This window comes from Branchiostoma belcheri, unplaced genomic scaffold (genome assembly GCF_001625305.1).
Source record: "Branchiostoma belcheri isolate BF01 breed outbred unplaced genomic scaffold, Haploidv18h27 scaffold120, whole genome shotgun sequence".
NCBI classification, from domain to species: Eukaryota; Metazoa; Chordata; class Leptocardii; order Amphioxiformes; family Branchiostomatidae; genus Branchiostoma; species Branchiostoma belcheri.
The window spans coordinates 746,016-766,858 of NW_017802603.1; the positions used below are offsets into that span (position 1 = coordinate 746,016).

Below are 20,843 nucleotides of genomic sequence, written 5' to 3' on the forward strand. Positions count from 1 at the left end.
TCGCTGTCGGCATGCGCTCGGGGGCGTGGCTCGGTGGAAATCGGAGGCTGTGGCGTCAGGACTAGGTTTATTTGCATGGCTCGGGAAGCCGCCGCGGCTTGAATCGCAGCGGGATTTGGGCGCCGGGCGGGTCAAACAAAGGGAATATGAAGTTGTGAGGACCTATAGTTTTTTTTTTCATTCTTCAAATTGCAGATTGTGTAATTTTTATCCTGAAATCTTGAAAATCTATCTGCAAATTGCAGACTGAAGACGGGTATTTAGAACACTGAATACATGAAGTGTGCGGGGGGGGGCATGATGTCGATCACCGGATCATGATCTTTTTCGCGTTGACCCTGATTCAACCCTAAAATAATACTCGAAGAGAACTTCAAAAGTCATCTTTTACTAATCATATATAATTGTTTACATTATATCATTTGATCAACCTGATCTATTAAAAATTGTCAATGGAAAATACCTTGCCAAACAATGCAATACCTATTTAAGTTAATTAAACACTCACTCATTAATTAATTAATTTCCTAAAATACAAAAGACATGTTGGTGAAAGTTAGGCACCCAGGTAATATAAATAGTTCCACAGACAGCTATGTAGGCCGGAGCTTCTATTGCGTGCGATCTACGTTTGGTCAGAAAATACACCCCCCCCCCAACACACACACACACAAAAACACCGATCCGGGAACGCCTGAAAAGGAGGCTTTTAATAAGCTTTGCCTGCAGCGCCTTGATTGGTCGGACGTGTGACCCTCTGGACTGCCGGCTAATGGAAATCTGAACATCTAGACTAATCCACACTGCTAATGCTCATTGACATAATTTATGCAGTTTATTAAAATCCTTGATTACTGTGAATCCTTGATTATAGACATGTCTTTATCAACATTTTTGGCAAATAATAAAATCAAGTTATTGTTCAAGACAAATTAAGTTTGTTTTGTCAGCAGCTTTGTTATGCAACATTAATAGAACTATGATTTTGAAATTAGCAACCATAATGGAAAGTATACAAACGTCCAAGGCATAAATGGTAAAAAGTGCACTCGCAACAACGACATCTAGCGACATGCGGCAACTCAGCATGTCTGCATGGCCGTCGCAACAACGACATCTAGCGACATGCGGTGACTTAGCATGTCTGCATGGCCGTTGAAGGGTGGAACCGTTGATCCATCCATCCGTTGATCCAATCTCAATCTCGTCTGAGTTACCATTTTTCGCGCATGCGAAAATGGTAAAAAAATCGGGACAGTATTTGCGCCGGGCAGCCGGCCATGTACGCGAAATGGTACGCCCAGTATAGCAGCGATCTATTCATGTTTTATGTTTACAATTGTGCAACTTTTTTTTTTACAGGAATTTGATCACATATGCTTAAAAATATTGTTATACTGATGTTAAAAAATATTTTAAGACACTGAATCGCTGGCTGTGATGTGCAGCAGTGTACGTACGCCGCGTAGCGTGCCAGACATTGGCCGTGCAAGCCTATAGAATGCCCCACTTGCGACATAAATTTCTGAGGCTTATCGTGCGCATCGTGCGTATCCACAATTATTCCCATCGTAAACATAGTCACTGGGATCTGAAATGCATACATACAGGATAATTTCCCTTCTTCAGCGGGAGTTTTGTTTATGTTTTGATCGTACACGTCAAACTGCCACGCTGGTCTACGCTGCGCGCTGGTCTCGGCTGCACTTCCGGGTTCCATAAATCGACACCATAAATCGACAAAGAACAAATATTTCCCCCCAAATTTATATTAATTGTGCACTTTTTCACTAGATGTGGCCATGCAGTCCTGGAAAACAGCGTTTAGTGCATATTTTCAAACAGAAAAATCGCGTCCCCGCGCCCTTCGTGTTGCCGCCCGGCGATCTCAGCTGAAGCGAACAACCAATCAGAGACGCGTAACGCGGATACGTCATGTTTGCATACCGCCCGCCCACCGCTTCTGCTGGCTGCTGCCATGCTAGCTACGCGCCGTACTTGCCGTATTTCTGGAAATAAATGCCGCGACACGAAGATCTAGCGCTGACTCGGCTTGCACCCAGCGTTCAGCGTCACCCGCGCCATTACCCCCGCCGTCATTGCTGCGCCGTCACCCAACGTTTTTATCGGAACCAGACACCCCTCTGTTTGACCCCTTTTAAATGGTAAGACCCAAAACTGAAACCTCCCCATTCCTTAACAACATGGTAAATTCCATTTTCAGCATGGCGGGGGTGTCCGGAGCACTTAAAAACCTTTTATTTCCACGCCCATAAACACATATACAATTAAACAAAAACGTTCTGCATCATCTGCAGCCCAACAGCAATACGTATACCGAACCACAGACAAATCCGTCCAGCCGATCGCGAGAAACAGCTGCTGACAGAAATGTTTCGAACAATAGTAAAACCTCCTCGCGGAAGGATATCTCCTTCCCCGGAGGTAATAAATGCTTGGGGGTGGGAAAAAAAATTTATTATGGTTACCTTTGTTGTTTTGTAAGTCGACTTAGATACATTAAATTTTTACAATCACTAAATATATGTGTGCACATGTACCACCTAGTCAACCATGATGATGTACTCCTGGTCACGTAGTCTGCATGAAATGTGTACATCACCTTTGGCACTAGGCGCACTGTATACTGGAATGTGTGTGAATTGACTGTCCTGTTTTCCGTCAGCTTACCTCTCCATCCGCCCAGCTTGACATCAGGCATGATGCTCTCCAGTTCCTTCTTGAACTGTTTCCTGCCCTGCTCCACCAGAGCCTGGTAATCCTGCATCACCTGGGCATCGGCCTGGGCCTTTGCCACCTAAAGCACAACAACGGGACACTTCCTCAGTACACCAGTCCTGGTGCATGCAGACCTCACATTTGCTCACCTATTGTTACTGACTCAATTTTCAACAATCCCTCCTTACTTTCATACCATGGAGGATCTATTTTGCATGACAGAACCAAGGTTTCAAAGAAATTCTAGTCCTTCAGGGACCTGTCACATTCATCATGATGTTGTTTGATTGCAAACTGATCATGAATGCATTCATGGGATAGTTGGCATGTGTCCTACAAAATACAGCTGTCTTGTTATTCAAAAAGCTGTGTTAGCAGTCCATATTGTCACTAGTGCTTGAAAATTCTACAGCATCAAAATGATAAGAAGACCTACCATGAGTGTGACCGCACTGTGACAAAAGTTTCAGGGATAGTCCCTTACAAAGCACCCACCTTTCCAACAGCAGTCTCCAGCTCATACGCCAGCTTGGACAGCTCCTCCTCTGCAGCCAGGATCTCCTGATCAGGCTCTGACAGGGACGACTTGCTCTCTCTGATGACAGCTCGCACTTTCTCCAGGTTTTCTCTGCACACAAGTGGAATAATAGCATAGGAATCAATTAAAAACTGGAGAGTGATAAGACTGTGGCAACATTGATTACATTCAACCACAGTTGTCAAATAGTCTTGTTTTGAAATACATTACACAACATTCCATTATGACCCTGAACAATATGCAATCATACACTGATACATGTATACAAAGCATATGACATGTATATAAAGCATATACCCCTGCAAAACCAAGATATCCTCTTACCTGGCAGCAGTGGCAGATGCCTCTGCCAGTTTGAGAGCATCCACCTTGGCTTCCTTGGCCCCTGTCACTGCCTGCCACTGTTCTTCTTTCCCCAGGGGACCACTCTAGAGGACACAGAAATAGACAACTCTATGTCAATGGTATTGCATGTATATATCAATATGTTAACTAGATATAATGTTTCACAACAGCTCTGACATAAAGGTAGCAAGATGTTACAGCAGCAGTTGTTTGGCTCCACATATTCTGTCCTTACCGTGTTCTCGTCCATAGCATGCTTGATCTGTACAGAGTGCATCTTGGTAGCGTGAGCGGCCTCCTCCTGGGCATGGACAGCTGAGCTGGCTGTCCTCTTCAGGTCCTCCAGCTCATGGTGGATGATAGCAACGGTGGCTGCACACAGCAGGGAAAACAGCGTAAAATAAACAACTGTAGCATTGTAGATGTCTCATAGAAGAAACAAAGTGGAAGTCCATCCCAATTAGCAGTTAAACCAATGAAAAAATGGCAATTAGTGGTTCAACCAATGAGAGAGTGGCTGCATGTGCATAAAAAATCTTAGCTCTAAATTTTGTCTCACCACATTTACAAATTACACGCTATTTTGTTGACCTGTTTTGTCTTGGGGGCTAAAATGAAGGCACTTACCAGCCCTGTCTGCAAGATCATCTATCTCCTTCTCCAGGATCTTTGCCTGCACTTCCTCAGGAGATCTCATAGGGGTCTCTCTTGCCTCAGTAGCAAAGGGCTGGTCCAAGGCTGCTGCTACAGCTGTAAGACAAAAATAAATGTTTGCCTATTTGCTCTAAATTGATATTGTGCGTGAATACTAAAAGGAGGCTTAAGCTGTATTAAAAAAAAAAACATTCATACTCAGAGTAAAATTCATTCCATTTCTATTGTACGTTCTGTTGAAACATAAATGTCCTTGCATTTTAAAAGCTTTCATATATTTATTTGATACTCGGCACTGGAACATGTATGTATCCCATTGACCCAAATCAAGCACATACACAGAGCAGTTCCTCTGTAACATGCTAGGGGGGGCTGCAGTACTTGTAGCATGCAATATTATCCATATGATCATGCATTCATGATATCTGGCAGGGGAAAGGTGGCCTAGATTAGAAGCGCACACAAACCAGCAGCAGCAGTGTCTTCTGGTGTTTCAACCAATTTTCCTTCCTTAGTGACATGTTTACCGGTGACCCCTTTTCCAGATGTTGTCATAGCCTCTGCAGGTATGGGTGCGTCCATTCCAGCTGCTACAGCTAGAATGTAACTCTGACTTTTATACGTGTGTGTGCTGCATGTAAATGCCATTACATTTGTAGCAAACTTAACATGACAACAAAAAAGAAGTTCACAAAATGTTATGGTACGTAACATTTAAGACAGTGAGCATATGTGGAGGGCATTTTGTTAGGCCATTATAGTTTTGTCAATAGGGTTAACTTATTAACAAGGTACATGTAAAGAAAAAGAAGGATACTACATGTAAATCAAATGTGGAAAAAACAGTTCTAGACCAAATGAGACAAGCCATTTTCTGTGAACAATTTATCAGCATTACAACTGGGTTTAACTGTAAATTCCTTTACTTTTGCAGTGGTTTTATTTCTAGGAGTTTGAAACTTGCAGTTGAAACAGTTCTGAAGTACAGTAACTGTTTCTTGTAGTAATACATTGGAAATGCATATTTGCAGTTGAGCAAAGCTTGGATAGTGAGTGAGTTGAGTGAGGTTACTGGGAAAACAAAACCACTGCACAAGTTTCAAGGTTCACAATCACAGTATGTCTATCAAAATGCTCCCACCTGCAGCTGCAGTGTCTTCAGCCTTCTCCTTCAGGGCCTTTTTCTTGGAGGCAGGTTTCTCCTCTGCCTTCTTCTTGGCCTTTGGCTCAGTCTTGGACTCTGGGGGCAGCGGCTCATCCATACCGATTGCAATGGCTGAAAGATGTCACAACATTATGCATGTATCTTCCACAGTAAACAGCATACTAGTGGGCAATGTAATTCAATCATACAAACTACTCTGAGCATCAACATTGGAATTATAGTGTTAAGGCCACTATATCTGTTCTACATGGCACACGCCAACTTGTGATTACTTACACCACTTACATTCGCTATTGTTCAGAATCATGGATGGTTTGGCTTATGTAAGCAGAGCTTACGTAACTTTTATCGGTATTGCATATAGGTACCATACAGTTTTTACATAAAAAAGTTGATACCACTATCACTTGTGTATGAATTGAACAGCATCATGTTTTCCCTTTCAAGGGACATAATGTTAAAGGCTGAAGACTGGAGCCTAAGGCAGGGTAGCAAAAGGGAAAATCCTGCTTTTGTGTGAGACCTATTTCACTTACCAGCAGCAGCTGTCTCTTCAGGTTTCTCCACTCCCACCGGCTTCTTTGCCTTTACAGGACCCTTTGCAGCAGGCTCCTTTCGTGCAGTGGATGGTTCTTTAGCTGCCACAGGCATGGGCTCTTCTGTACCGACAGAAACGGCTGTGGAAGGAAAAACAAGGCATTGATTAGTGGAGAATGACAATCAGCTACATGTATGGTGTTGACTTGAAACCCTGTGATACTCTGATGCTTGCTGTCAGTGATGAGGTTCATCTGTCATATTGTGATCTGTAGTAGTCATAAGAACACATACAGGGAAGGACTTGCAATTGTGACTTGATTAGCCATGTACATATAGCTTGGACTATGAAGGTTGTTAGAGCTCAGTATGACTTTAATTGATGGAAGGACAGGAAATTTGACTGGATCAGGGATTCCTCTGTCATCTGGGGAGGGAAATACAGCTGTCAAGGAAGCACAAACAGGGAAAATACACAGATAACAGGATTAGTACATTTGTTGAGGGGAGAAGAGTTCAATATTTAGGACTGAGGGTATGTAGGGTACCTTGAGTATTGGACGTCATGGACACACAGTATCAGTACTTGAATAAAGAATGTGTGCATCCTATTATAAATCTACAACGGGCAAATGTGTAAATGTTGGAATGTACGTGTAGGACTACAGGAAACAATCAATTCCAAGATTGTGTGATTGTGGTCAGCTATGTTAATAGCATAGAATGCCTGGGAAATGCTACTTTATAACAGAATACTTGTATGTTGACAGGTTTTTGACAAACATCATTCCAAGGCACTGCTGGAAGAGCAAATAGGAGTCTAGATCTGTCCAGCTGTCTACTCTACCAAGGAATTGAAGGAGAGGACGAGGAATAAAGAGGAAAATATTTCATATACACAATGTAGAGTCCACTGGGAGGGTCAGGTTTTATGGGTGAACAGAAACAGAACCATGGGACAGAAAACCATGCAAGGTGTCATCCATGATCACACCATGCTGTATAGTACAGGTACAGGTATATCTGAAGGAACCAACCACCAGCCAGTACTTCTGCCAAGTTGGCTGCAGCTTGAGCCAGGAGCGTGGCTGCCTCTGCCATGGTCTGTGCCTGCAGCTGATCACCAGATTCCACAAGTTTGACTGGAGCAGTTTGTGCGATGTCTTGCTCCTGTCCCTGGACTGTGTCTACTTGTGTTTCTTCTTGCGTTATGGTATCTTCTTTTCCTGTACTATTTTCCTTGACAGGAGTGCCAGGTGCCTGCATCTTTGACTCTGTAGATGTGTGGACCTCTGTTACATCCTCCTGTGTTGTCTGAACTTCTGCAGTTGTAGATGTGTGGGTTTCTGTTACATTTTCCTGGGTCACCTCTCCTTCTGCTGTAGATGTCTGGGTTTCTGTCACAGCTTCCTGGGTAACCTCAGGGACGTCTGCTGTAGATGTGTGGGTTTCTGTTACAGCTTCCTGGGTCACCTCCACTTCTGCTGTAGATGTGTGGGTTTCTGTTACAAATTCCTGGGTCAACTCTACTTCTGTTTGGCTCTCCTCAGCATGCATTTTATCTCCCTCCATGTTTTCCTCTATTTCTTTAACTTGCTCCACTTGTGAGTCAGCCTTTCCTGACACATCTGTGTAGGTTCCAGCATCTACTTCTGTGGTCACACTTTTATCTGTCTGAGCTTCCCTGGTGTCTACAGCTTCCCTCACTTCTGCATCAACTTTTCTGCTACCTGGAGAAATGTTGGTTTGGACATCCTTGTCTTCTTCATGTGTTTTCTCCACCTCTGACCAGACTTCCTGGATCTCCTCCATAACTCCTTCCTTGGTTTCCTCAGTATCTCTGTAGACCTCCACTCCTTCTGGAGTTGCTTTAGGAACTTGTGCTGGGGCCTCAACAACTTCAGCTGGGCACTCCTCATTGTTATCTTGGATTTTGATGACTTTTGTCCCAGTTCCTGTATCTCCTATCAGGGTTTCATCTTTATCTGCAGAATCTGCTGGATAGTGACAGTTTTAAAAGCAGACAATGCACAACATTTCAGACTACCTAACAACCTAAACTAGGAAAACAGGACAGAGGTATGAAGATACATGGAACATGAAAAAAAGATAGGGCAGGTAACATGAAGGACGTCAGGTCTTCATATCATGTCACATGACATTGGTGAATTGTTGACTGTCTATTTGGAACTGTGTTTCTAGTATGTGATCTGTAAGTTAGTAAGTTTTGCTTTTTAACCTTAAGCACACAGAACTAGCCATTTTGCGAGAAATTCTCTACTGGTTAAAGGACAGCATGGTGAATGTTACGTAGATTTTTCAATGGTGTCACGTGATCATGAGAGCGCTAGCTAACAACAGTGCATATATCCCCAATCCTAACCACCTTACCTAACTAGGTCACTACATGTTTGTGGTACTACATTGCCAGTTTTGCCACACCAAGCACCACTATCAAAACCCATGCTGTGAGCTAATAATAAATAGATCTGATTATTGTTATCATTATGGCTTCACCACACCACGAAGTGGTGTGGTGAAACCATATTGCTTTTTCTGATGTTTCTTCTTCTTCTCCTCCTTCTTCTCCTGCCATTTTTAAAATGGATTCAGCTTCTTCATTTTAGGGCCCAAGGTCCTGAAATTTGGTATGGAGGTACAGTGGGCAAATACCCCCAGGCGTTTTTTAAATTTTTGTGATACAGGCTTTTAGAATGGTTTTATTTGAGCTTTTTGGCTGTGTTATAGCAAATGTATTACTGTGCTGTGTACCACGTTTGGGCATGAGTCATCACAATGGAATGCAGGGCATCAACCAATAGGCATGCAGCTTTCCTCTATTCTTCTTGCTGATTGGCTGTTGGGATTTAACTTGATTAACACTTGCACACAGCATTTCCACCTGCACAGAGCATTTCTTGCTGATTGGCTGTTGGGATTTAACTTGATTAACACCTGCACAGAGCATTTTCATACTGACAGTATGTCTGTATTCAAGTGTTTTGGTAGGTATTTCAAGCTTTCCTGCTCCAGCATTGGAATGCGGGGCATGAACGTTTTTTTTATTTGAAAATCAACAGTTTGCATTATGCAATTAAAAATCCTAACCAATAATGTAGGGAATAGCTATCCAACTGTTGTTTTAGTTGTATGTTACTTCATATTATAGTTATATCAATGTAAATCATTGTTTTCCCTTGTGTTTCTCATTCTTTCCCTACCATGTCGTAAAAGGTGGTGAAGCCATCGCTGTATTTGCTCCTAAGCAAATATTGGCCTTTCTAGTTTGAACCTATCTTTCTTCACTACAAACTAAGCATGAACCTTATTCAGAAACCACTCTACAACTCTACAGGGTATCAGATTCCCCCAGGTGGGGAGTAAACCAACCAAATGCAACAGCCTCTGCTGTGGACTGATCCATTTTTTCAGGAGCAGGGGGTTTCTCTGGAGGGGCTTCAGGCACAGGTTTCTGTGGTGTAGACTGCGGGCGTCCCATAACGGCAGCCACACCTACATCAGGTGGGAATTAATCAATCTTTGTGATAATTTGCAACAAGATCAAATTCTCACATTTTTTCAATTTCCTACCCAGAATTAGTATCATTTACTATTATATAATAGTATTTTCAAAGTTACATTGCTTAGTTTATCAGCTTCAACTTGCATCAGTTCTGATTCATTCTACACAATTTGATAGACATTGTGTTCTAGTTATGTGACATTCATATATAGCATTTGTAAATAAATTAAGAGATCATTATTTTATGGGCAAATCTGATATCATTTCATTTTGATTCACAATATAATCATAAGACTATCATCTTTATCAGGGTGCAGAAGAGAATGATTCTCTGTTATTGATTGGACTGAGAGGTGAGAGGATACATATCTGTGAAATAAGGGGAGACCAGATGGTGGCTGGAGGTAAAATAAGGTGGGGGTGGGACAGAAAAATTTCTTGTGTTTAAAATGAAATAATAATGTCATACATTTGCATAAAAAGTAACAAACCAAATGCTATGGGTTCAGCTAGGATTTCACGAGGCTTGGCGTCTGTAGGAGCAGCGACTTCAGACACTTCTGTAGGGAGGGGCTGAACTGCTGTCTCTGGGACTGTTCCAGGGGAAAATGTGCACTCAATTTATTATGTGAAACATACATGTAGTCCAAACTACTAGAAGTACGTGTAACACTAATCTCTAAATTCTTGTATGTAGATTTCTTTGTAATATATGTGACTTGCCATCTTTGATATAAATTATAAACATATGCATTAGTGTACAACTGAGCTGTTAATGAAAAGTTATGTACAGTCATAAAAAACTGCTTTAAAGTGCTCTACATAGGATAACATGGCTGTACACACTTGAAAAGCTAAGTTAGCATGTAGAGATGGCTGAGGTGAGGGATTAGCTACATGTTATAAACATGCATGTACATTGTAATGTATACACCCCATGGACCAATGAGCTTTTCAAAATGTGCAGGAATAGATACCACATGATTATTTTTAACACACTTAAGCTTGTGGTTACTGGTTTTGCTGTCCCTGCCGTTGATGCTTCCCCCAACTTCTGGGTTTCTAGAGTACTTGTACTGTTGTAGTGGGTGTCTCCATTGGCGCTTCAAACACATTTCATATGTAGGTATCAAAGGGGAGTAGGGGAGTACAGTACTGTAGGGATTTGGTTACCATTCAAACAAGAGGTACATGGATTTGACAAAATATATGTCATCATGCTTTGTTTTGTGTCAGTTTTAGCCTAGTTTCTGTCAGTACAGTATCATGTAGCAATACTCAGGTGCCTCTAGTGCCATTCCCCAATAATTAATAATGTACCAACACATGTCATCACAGCATGAGAGAAATCCCTAACTACAGAGTACAGAGTATTCAAACGAATCAAAGTGCATTTCTTTCACATATCAATATATGCTTCACAGGTTACTTTTAATAAATCACAAGAAACAGTCTGTTAGTTCTGACTTAGTAACACCCCTGCACAAACCTGCACCACAAAAAAACTCACACAAGATCACAGATTCCAGCATGTTAGTTTATTTCCGTGTCACACAGCATGCCCTTCACACAAGCTGGCTACCAACTACACAACATCAAACACTCAGTGGATCAAACACAAACCAATGGCTGATGACTCTTCATCCTTTCCTTTGCCCCTTTCATATGTCGGTATGTACTTGACCGGTGGAGGGGAGGAGGGTTCTTTAGCCTCTGCAGGATAGGGTTGGTCGACCCCATAGGCTATAGCTAGGTGTGTGGCCAGAAGGATGTTTATTGTATCTTACTTGTGACATGTTTATATAAGAGCTGGCATGGTAGATTTTTGTAATTGACACCAATCTGTATGCACTTAGGCTTAGCCCAGAAATCTACTATTCCATAGATGTAGGCTGATCCATCACTAAGCACGGTACAATTAACAGATGAGATTGACACTGTGGTCACAACCTGGAACTCTTGAACCTCTCTAGCTTGAGTTTCTGTGAAATCAATATCATTACTGCTGCTAACTAGCAAAAAAGTAGGATAGAATTACAAACATTTCATTACAAGTATAGGAGAGACCATGGCCATCAAGTTTCAAAGCAAGGAGACAAAACAACTCCCCCGCCTCCAAAAATACTTCTGTGGACATACCTTGAGCAGCAGTGTCAGCAGCTACTTTTCTCTGCTTCTCCTCTTCCTCTGCCTTTGACTTGGACAACTTGGGTAGGAAAGACTGAAAGAGTATTAAAAGACTGTTGGTCAAAAGGTGCTGTAATATTGGAGTGGAGGTATGTGTTGTAAAGGTGCAGCAACAAGGTTGTTTGTAGACAGGAAGGAACTAACTACCATCTAATGAACCAAATTGATCACTGCTGTTATTTTCAGTGTCATGTTTGAGTGTACAACATTGCAGCCTTACCCCTGGTTGCTCCTCCTCCTTTTTCTTCCCCATGCCCACCATGCCCTTGGCTTTGTCCACCACTCCTCCAAGGCCCAGGTCTGGCATCTTGGGCCCTCTAAAGGGTAAAGAAGTATTGTTAGCTTTACAAACTAATGAACAATACAAACTAATACAAATGAAAGCAATTATTGAGATGTTAAAATTACATTTACCGGTACATGTAATTGAGAATGAGAGTAAAGACTAGGTTAAGTTTGGACATGCGACAATATGTAGAACAACTACATGTAGCTTACCGATCCAGAACAGCTCCCAGGTACTCCCTGGCATATGGGATATTTCCCTCAAGAGTTCTGCGAAATTCTGGGCTAGTCTTGGCATACACCGTCAGCCCTCCCACCCCGGCCCCCACAGCTAAGGTCGCAGTAAGTACAGTCCTACCAACACCTCCACCGGAGCTGTGGGGCAAGGAGAAACACTCAGATCAAGGTTAGGTACAGCTGTATGGTATAGAATTAGACAATTGAAAATAATCATACACTGTAGGCAAATGATAGATACAGACTCTTCAAACTGTACCTGAATTGAAGCAACTTGCAAATACATTTGATACATTTATAATTAGTCAGCAACAATGACTATAGTTATAATATGGCATCCTAAGAAATATGCCACCAAAACGTAGATGACAACAGTCAAACATAAAACGTCAAAAAGATATTGATTTTAAAAAATACAGCAATTCAATGTACATGAACATTTCCAGAGGCTATATACCCAGATACCCATATAATTTTGTTGTTTTATTGATTTTAGTGGACAAGCACACAAGGCCAACTAGTACACAAACATTTTGTGTTGTTCAAAGACTACAAATGGGATCACACTTTTTTGGGCTGTCCTGAAAGCTATTTAGCAAGAAAACAAAAACCAATCTGCAAGGACATTACTAGTATCATGTATGTATATTATAATGTCCTTGTATTGTTGTAAGAAACAAACAGAAACACCAATTGTACTTGGGATGAATCAGCAGGACTGAATCTCTTTTGAAGATACAGCTTTCAGGTCAGCTGGCTTGTCATGCCAAATGGGACTGAGACGGGGGTATGTATGGGGTATAGAGCCTCACGTTTGAGAAGGCAGGGATCCAACTGCTTGTAACCTGGCTTGTGCTGCCTTGGCTGATTTGTCCGCTCCTTCTTCTGCATAGTTTCTGCAGGGCTGCTGTGCACGGCCTGTTGTGGGCCTACCTTGGCTCAAGCACTATGGCAGAAATAAGAAATACATAATATCAAAATCATCTTGTCTCGCATAACATGGGATTCAAAATAAAGGAATTTATTTCTTCTGCAATATCAATTTTCAGTACATTATATAGAAATGTACATGTAGGTACAGATGGGAGTTTCACAAAACTTGTTATTTGTCTGTCTACAATGAATATTTGATGACAGATTCCATGTGGTAACCAGTATAGTCTTCTAGGATCCTGCCTATGTATGCATATGGATATTCCACAATAAATCACAGCTTTTTCCTGACTTCATCAGATTTGATATGCTTTACATCGTCTTTAGAAGTATAAGAAATCTCTGTTCCTTGAGCCATTTGCTATTTCACTAATATGGGAGAGAGGATATACATGTGCACACCTGCGCCATAATAATGATACCCCAATATTGATTAACAAAGGATTTGTACCACTACTATTTTGTAGAGCAAACTAGCAAACCGTGAAGGTGCCAAATAGCAATATAATAATCAAAATTATCTAACATATTATGGTACATCAAGTTGACTCAATATTCTGATCAAATACGTAAATATAAGCTCTCAAAAACTGAGGGAAAGCTTGTTTTTGATACAAGGTTTGACAGACGGACAGGTCCTTTTATATATGGAACTGTTTCACGGACATGTCACGCTACAGACAGGTCGCTCCCCTGAGTCCTTTCCGATCGAAACGTGACCTATTTTATATCTTATTCCCATTCCTTGAAAAGTGCATATTGGCTGAGAAGAACAATTTTTTAATACTCTACAAACCTTTATTCTGCTTGGAACCCGTCGAGAAGCTCTCCACATCTTTAGTGAAGTCGCAGAATCACTTCATCTCTCCGCAAAATTATAAAACCTCCATGCAACTCCGGCGCACAAGATGGCGGAAAGGAGGGCAAATGGAATCGGCCACATGGGAGGGTAGTTATTTTTTGTTTGTCAAGAAACTAACTAATATTTACCAACAAATGACTAAGTATGCTAAACAGACTATTATTCATTATGTACGTGAATATCTATTCAGATTGCATCCATAAATATGCTTTAAAGAGCTCTTCTTTATAACTGTGAAATATAGCTCCCCCTCTGAAAAAATAGAATATCTCAGAAGCAGATGGGTATTTCTACAGTAGAGAATGGTTCTTCGTGAAAAGCTCGGATAAGTAGATGAGTGTTCACTTGTCTTGCAGATAGATTAGATCTGTGTTCAGCTTCTTCAATTTTTTCATGATCTCATCACGCATAGCGGCGAAAATGGATGTTTCTTCATATCATAACCTTTACCTTTGACCTCTGGAAGTACAGGTCACACAAAATGGCGGCGCTCCTGGCGAGGTTGCGGCTATGTAAGATTTATCGTTATTTTCCAGGTTTATGAATAGATACAGCAGCAGAATTGACAGTCATAATTATGTAGATGTAGCTTGGAAAGCACCGGAATTGTACTGTGAGCATTTGGGTACCCAAAGCGGGATATTGATTAGCAAAACCATAATTTGCATGGCTGCGTGTACGAAAATGTTTTATACATGGACATGTGTCAAAATTATAATTTAACTCCTCCACTGTTTGAAAAGGTGGGATGCGGTCATTATATCGTGTACCTGGGTTTCGTCAACTCTCAACACATCACAGCAACATCACACCATCCTCGCCAGTCGTCTGCAGAGGTTTGGCTGTCTTCAGTCCGAAGGTTCAGACATCTACAGGGGCACAGACCGGTGCACTGGGCAGATGTTTACAGCGCATGAATGTGCATACAAACAGTAGTGCACTGCATCACCCTATTGTTGGATCCTTGTGTGGGAGGTAAGCCATAAATTGTTCAAGAATATGAAGGTTTATTTCACATAAAACGTAGTCACACATGGATATTCATTGAGCTATATTGGTTGCAAAATCATTCATGCAAGGACTTAAACAATCTTTGTGGAATATGAAGTTATTGCTTTTATTGATTGTTTAGATAACAACTAGGTACAGAATTTCTGCCTTTGTGTTACAGGAAAGCATCACTCCTGAATCCTGTGCAGCCAGTGGTTCAACATCAACAAGTGAGAACCAAAATCTACTTCAGCAGGAAAAGAGGGACCCCAAAGACAGTGAAGCCAGTGATCAAACGCTTCTATAGACTTAACTGTGGTCTCTGGATACGGAGAAGGGTAGGTATAAGCATAGTTGTTTGTACATGTATCTATCAAAGCAAGGCTGTTCTGAAAATGTCCTGATACTTTTTCTTACAGATACAAATTTTACTTGTGCTCACCAGTTTTCCCTTCTTATGTTTGTCACAGGCTGGCTACAAGAAGCACCTGTGGAAGAAATCATCCAAGAGAAAGTACCGCCTTCGCCAACACGTCTTCTGCAACCATCAGCAAAACCGCCTCCTGGACAAGATGGTCACCAAGTACTGGAAGACACGCAAGTGGTACATCGACGACCCTTTTGAAAAGTACCACACGAGGTACAATGAGTTCACCGGAGAGCCAGGAACACATTACAGCCATGTGTACAACACGCTGAATAACATGATCAGGCACAGGAAGTACTTTAAGAAGGGGTACAGGGCAAAGTTCCAAAATGGAGGCAAGGTCACGCATTCTACATACTGGACATCTCCTGGTCAATAGTCCTATGAATATGGTGTAATATCTGTAGTGGTGATACCCTTGTGATGAACAAATACACATCTGGCTTTGAAATATCATCATACAATTATTCCTTTACGAAGTTGGTGCATGAAAAACTTGTGCAGATGTGATCAGTACTTTGAGAATGTAGCAGTTTATTCCTGAATCAATCCTCAGAAGACATAGATATAATATGCCCATAGTCATGGATGTACTGATGGATGGAGAAAACATTGTAGAAGGATATGTATCCTGAGATCTTTCTTTATCAATTGAATCACTATATATAAAGTCTAACTCTTGTTGAAATTGAGCTTAATAAGCAGTAGCCTAATGCATTGGTGACTGTCTCAACCAATGTTGTGCATGTGAAGTGAGTGTGCACAAGTTGAATAAAGCACAAACCACCAACATCTCATTTTCTTTTTTTATATTTCCAAGACATGTGACAAATAAGCTTCATTGAAATTAATTTTTCTGCAATACAGTACTACCATACTTATGTACAAGTTAGGCTTATGTAGGCTTGCCATGTTGCTGGATCAACTTTTTAATGTTTGCCTTCTAAGCTGAGAGGAGCATGCGATCTGCAAAACGATCTTCCATATTCTATCATGTTAGCCTGTAAAACTTAATTTTTTGTTGTAAGGAAGACACATTTTACAAATGAATCTTTCAGAGATACATTGTTTTCCCTCTGCACTGCTTGTGATGTCTAGTGCAGTGCCTGTAGGAGTTTAGATATGTTGAGGATTGCCAGGTGTCCTATTGCCACCAGAATGAGCCATTCCCAGAATGCCATGCTCTCCTCCACCTGAAAGTTACAGAATAGAGTCATAAAAAGCTGTCAAGTATACATTTCTATGTGCGGGACACAACACCAGCAACAGCTGCCTCTGTTCCGCATGTAATGCATTGTTGCAATTTCAATAAAATAAAATAAAAATAAAAACATCTTATTCTATTATTCTGACCTACTATAGAAATATAACGTGGAATTAAGATACATGTATAGTGGTGAAAGTCAATGAATTGAGGCACCTGTTCTTTTTTATCTTTCAAGTCGTCAGAAACAGCAGGCTGTGTCTGAGACATATTGTCAATGGCGTCACAGATGAGCACGTGTTGATCACGTGCGTCCCCCGCGGCAAGGACTCTCCTCTCGTCGTCAGCCTGGCTGTCCTTCCACGTCTGTGACGCCTGGAAAATAAATACAATATGTCCCCAATGTCCTTCAAGTCCATTAGTCCATTTGACATTGACTTACTGGATACACGGATTGCAAGGTGCAAATAGCATTTTGAAATGTAAATGGAGATGGAAAAGTAAAACAAATAAATAAAGAGATAGATTCAAATTTAATTTGATATGTATGTACTAAAATGTTTAGAAATCAGGTTGGTTTAAAAATCAGATTCAAAGACTCGAAGTGCGCCGTGTTCCCATGTTAACGGGTCCATGATGCCAGACCGCCATTTCAGCACCAAGGACAGTGTGTACCTTTGTCTCTCACGCGCGCATGTTGAGAGAGTTGTACTCACCACGTCTAACGCCTTCAGGTAGTGCTTCATGTCTGAGTTCGCCATCAAGGCAGGATCGTCTTCGATAGCTGCCTCCAGGGCACGGAGATTGACGCTACACGCCTCAAAGGCTATGTTCACCTTGAACAGAAGAACAGTAAAGAAGTTAGAAAAAATTAATACAAGTAGTGTCAATGGTACAAGAACTACGACTATATAACTTGTCTTAGAAGCAAGAGTCAAATTATCGTAATCAAGTGTTGTATCTGTGAGGGATCCCTAATGACCCAGTTACATTCCTCATGCGACCGTCTTAGGCATCCTTGGAAAAGTCGCGGATATGTCATACAAAATTCAACTGTCGTTTAAAAAGCTGCATTATATTCTTGTCGAAGATCAGGTCTGTCAAAGCCTGCTTGAAGAATTCTACGACATCAAATTCATATGACGCCCTACGGGGAATGTGGCTGAGCCGTTACCTGCTCGGCGTTGTTTTGTAGCAGTGCTGTGATAGATTCCATGATGTCATCTGGGATCGGTCCACTCTTTTCCATTTTTTCCACCAGGTCCACATACGTGACAACGGAACCTAGAGCCTGTAACAGAAGGTGATATTCATATATATTTGAAATTTAGATAATCTGTCTCCGATTGAAACGGTGAACATTGCTATGCTTTAGAACAAGTGTGAGGAAAGTTACTTTCTAGAGGCTAATGGTATGAATTACGCATAGTGGTATGCAGGCAAAACTGCCCAAGAAGACCGCTCAGGGCCGCAAAAGTCTGGTGATTGGACAAGTGGCCACTGTAGACAAGATTCTTAACCTTTGTGTCAATAGGAAAATTTCATGAGGGACTACAAAGAGTGATAACATTGGCCAGGTGGTCCTTATGTAGAGGTGGTTACTTATACAGGTTTGACTGTATATATAACCGGTCCATATTGCACTTGGCGCAAATGTATGAAAGACAGCAGTATTGCATACAAACTGTCGCACCGTGCACGCCACCCCAGCTGCCGTGGCGAGGTTGTAGCAGGCGAGGTTCCGGTAAGAACTGCGAACCCGCCCGGCCAGCTGACGACGTGCCCAGTCCGGTATGGTAAGCTTCGTCTTCAGAGTCTCTACAATTTCTACGACCTGTGGAGAGAACAAATATTAATGTTACCACATATCCATTTCATATATGGGGATGGGCGCAAAGAATCTTTAGCTTTCATGTATATCTATCAATCACCGTCTGAATATTTAAATCATAAAGTAAGTCCTACGTATGATACTAACACTAAACAACTCGTAGGCTTTTGCTGTCGTATCAACATGTAATCTTTTCTACCGTACTTGGCATAAGATGGTAAAATATTTAGGTAAGTAGGTATCACTGCACACAGATTCATGGAAGAAAACAACGACTGTCATGATGCTCGATGTAAAACTAACGTTTAATATGTAATATGTAACGTTATAAATGTCTGGTTTGAGAGGAAACACAATGCTCCCCATAATCATGGAGTGCTGATGCTTTGTACACTCACTTGTCTCCTTCCTTCAGGACGAGCCAGGTCAATAGATACCAGGTTTTTGACCACCTCCAGGTCGTTCTTCCACCCCCGTGAGAGAAGTGGTCTCGCCTGGGCCATAATTGCTTTTCCGAATAATAGATAGGGAGGGAAACATGAAAATGCAACCGATAAATGTGATGGGACAATTACAACTATTACCTTAAGAATTACAATTTATGATCTTACTTTTGTTAACCATGCAATCTATAGATATTGATTTTTTTTACGGAAAACAATAAGAATACATGTATTCTACATCAAGGTCGTTGTCTAGTATTGCCTGATATTATTCCCCCACGCGAATAATATATTTTTGTAATCATGGACGACGGTACAGGGCATTTCTGTGTATAATCTGTTCACGTGATGTACTTGCGACGTACATGTAAAATGTGATGATCTTAATGTACATGTGAGTAGTAAATAATTTAAACGGACTTGAACCGTGTTTCCTCCCAACATGTATGAAAATACCGAGTCATGGTTGCAGCTGAACACATAATATCGGAAATATGAGAAATATAGGTTGATGAGAATAACTACAGGAAATCGACCAATAAATAATTAACCTCTAACGTCTCCCTTAATGAGGACGTGATAATTATCATTTAGTACGGCTGCGTTTACAGATTATATTTTTCTATTTCATCATCCTTTCCTTTGTAACAAGTACCAATACGTCAAGAATTTACAACACAAACACGCCTCACCGTTCTGTTAGTCACGCTTCCCTAGACAATAGACAGCCCAGAAGGACACTGCGTCATCATCTGCCGAGCTGTGTCCCCGCTACTGCGCATGCGCGCCCCTGATCGATCGTTGCGTGACCGACAGTGAGCCTTCCTCTCACCGGGCCAGCCGGCGGCATTAAAATAACATGAGGTAAACGCAACCTTTGGGCCAAACGGTATTGTTTGCAACTGATTGATGATGTAAATAGATTTTTTGTGAGAACGGTGACATTTACTGATATGAATATGACCTAAATATCACGTTTTGAAGTATAATATGATGTTAATCTTGGCTACCTCAAATAGTCAAATGCAATTGACACTGCTCAAAGAAATACAAGAAATTAGCTTTGATTATCAATAAAACGACAACAAAAATTCTGATGTTGATTCTAGATATAAAGGGAAACAGAAATATATGAAGATATAGCGTGGCCCAAACAAAAGGTTTACGCTTTCCTATTTTTCATGATAAAACAAATTAAAAACATGAGGCAGTCGGTTCTAACACTACATTTTATTGGTTATATGAAAAGCGAACAATAGATTAATATACCATTGCAAACCAAGCAAAAGTTGACATATACATGTATATATATAACAACTGCAACTAGTAGATGGGGATGACCTTACGTGCTTAGTATTTACTTAGCCCTCTATATCTCAAACATACCGCCGACCTTTCAATGGCCTTCTTCTTTGCTTTCATTTTCTCACTTGATATGTTTTTTTCTGCCCACTGCATAGCGCCATACATTTACCGATCTGTCCGGAAACAGTCCCTGGACCCTTTCATTTGTATGGCGACGTAAGAAATATACAGAACTATCATAAATAGAATATATCAGTAACATGTAACGCTATATATGTAAAATATTATCATGCTTAAGCTTATTTAGTTTACAAGCAATCGAAATCATTTTTATCCTAGAAACAAATTATATCTTCTCACCACAAATGTTCACCCGATACAAGAAATGTCAACTAATTTCTGTTTGAAGTTTGTTTCTTGAAAACAATTTTGTACACCATTACCAAGACGTGATATAAAATCTATATCTTTATGAAACTCTGACATCTTATGTATAAAAGTTAAAAGGTATGAAAATATCGTTTTAGGACTAGGTATTTTAGCATCTAGCAGATAAAGCAAGCCATAGCATACCAACACGCCACCAGTTGTGTTTTTTCCAAATACACAGACATATAGTGTATACAACACAACGCATT

General features: G+C 41.0%; 2 protein-coding genes across 6 annotated transcripts in view; one reads left to right on the forward strand and one right to left on the reverse strand.

Annotated features, from left to right (window-relative positions):
* Positions 1-19,633, reverse strand: part of LOC109462961 (MICOS complex subunit MIC60-like) — a 24,507-nt gene extending 4,874 nt beyond the window's left edge. The window contains exons 1-18 of one of the 5 annotated variants that reach the window (XM_019759600.1): positions 19,593-19,633; positions 18,856-18,965; positions 18,320-18,460; positions 17,801-17,917; positions 17,343-17,462; positions 16,843-17,001; positions 13,023-13,156; positions 12,187-12,348; positions 11,909-12,005; positions 11,641-11,722; positions 5,978-6,118; positions 5,418-5,552; positions 4,744-4,872; positions 4,250-4,372; positions 3,858-3,994; positions 3,602-3,705; positions 3,235-3,367; positions 2,692-2,818 (exon numbers count right to left, since the gene is read on the reverse strand). In XM_019759600.1, coding sequence (XP_019615159.1) covers positions 2,692-2,818; positions 3,235-3,367; positions 3,602-3,705; positions 3,858-3,994; positions 4,250-4,372; positions 4,744-4,872; positions 5,418-5,552; positions 5,978-6,118; positions 11,641-11,722; positions 11,909-12,005; positions 12,187-12,348; positions 13,023-13,156; positions 16,843-17,001; positions 17,343-17,462; positions 17,801-17,917; positions 18,320-18,460; positions 18,856-18,960 — 2,146 coding nt within the window. In that variant the 5' untranslated portion in view covers positions 18,961-18,965; positions 19,593-19,633. Of the gene's footprint in view, positions 1-2,691; positions 2,819-3,234; positions 3,368-3,601; positions 3,706-3,857; positions 3,995-4,249; positions 4,373-4,743; positions 4,873-5,417; positions 5,553-5,977; positions 6,119-9,368; positions 9,492-9,992; positions 10,095-11,640; positions 11,723-11,908; positions 12,006-12,186; positions 12,349-13,022; positions 13,157-13,939; positions 14,084-16,842; positions 17,002-17,342; positions 17,463-17,800; positions 17,918-18,319; positions 18,461-18,855; positions 18,966-19,592 lie in introns of those variants that run through there. The other 4 variants (XM_019759597.1, XM_019759595.1, XM_019759598.1 and 1 more) reach the window with 4 other exon arrangements.
* Positions 14,296-16,212, forward strand: LOC109462962 (39S ribosomal protein L35, mitochondrial-like). Its single transcript, XM_019759601.1, has 4 exons — positions 14,296-14,517; positions 14,749-14,980; positions 15,177-15,333; positions 15,466-16,212. The coding sequence occupies exons 1-4, from the start codon at positions 14,430-14,432 to the stop codon at positions 15,799-15,801; spliced, it is 813 nt and encodes a 270-aa protein (XP_019615160.1). The 5' UTR covers positions 14,296-14,429; the 3' UTR covers positions 15,802-16,212.
* Positions 19,634-20,843: the final 1,210 nt, after the last annotated feature.

Bases quoted from the DNA above. Each gene is read 5' to 3' on its own strand.
- LOC109462962 (XM_019759601.1), top strand. From the start codon at position 14,430: ATGTTTCTTCATATCATAACCTTTACCTTTGACCTCTGGAAGTACAGG. The intron at 14,981-15,176 runs GTAAGCCATAAA...TTTGTGTTACAG, and splicing joins GTTGGATCCTTGTGTGGGAG to GAAAGCATCACTCCTGAATC. The intron at 15,334-15,465 runs GTAGGTATAAGC...TGTTTGTCACAG, and splicing joins GTCTCTGGATACGGAGAAGG to GCTGGCTACAAGAAGCACCT.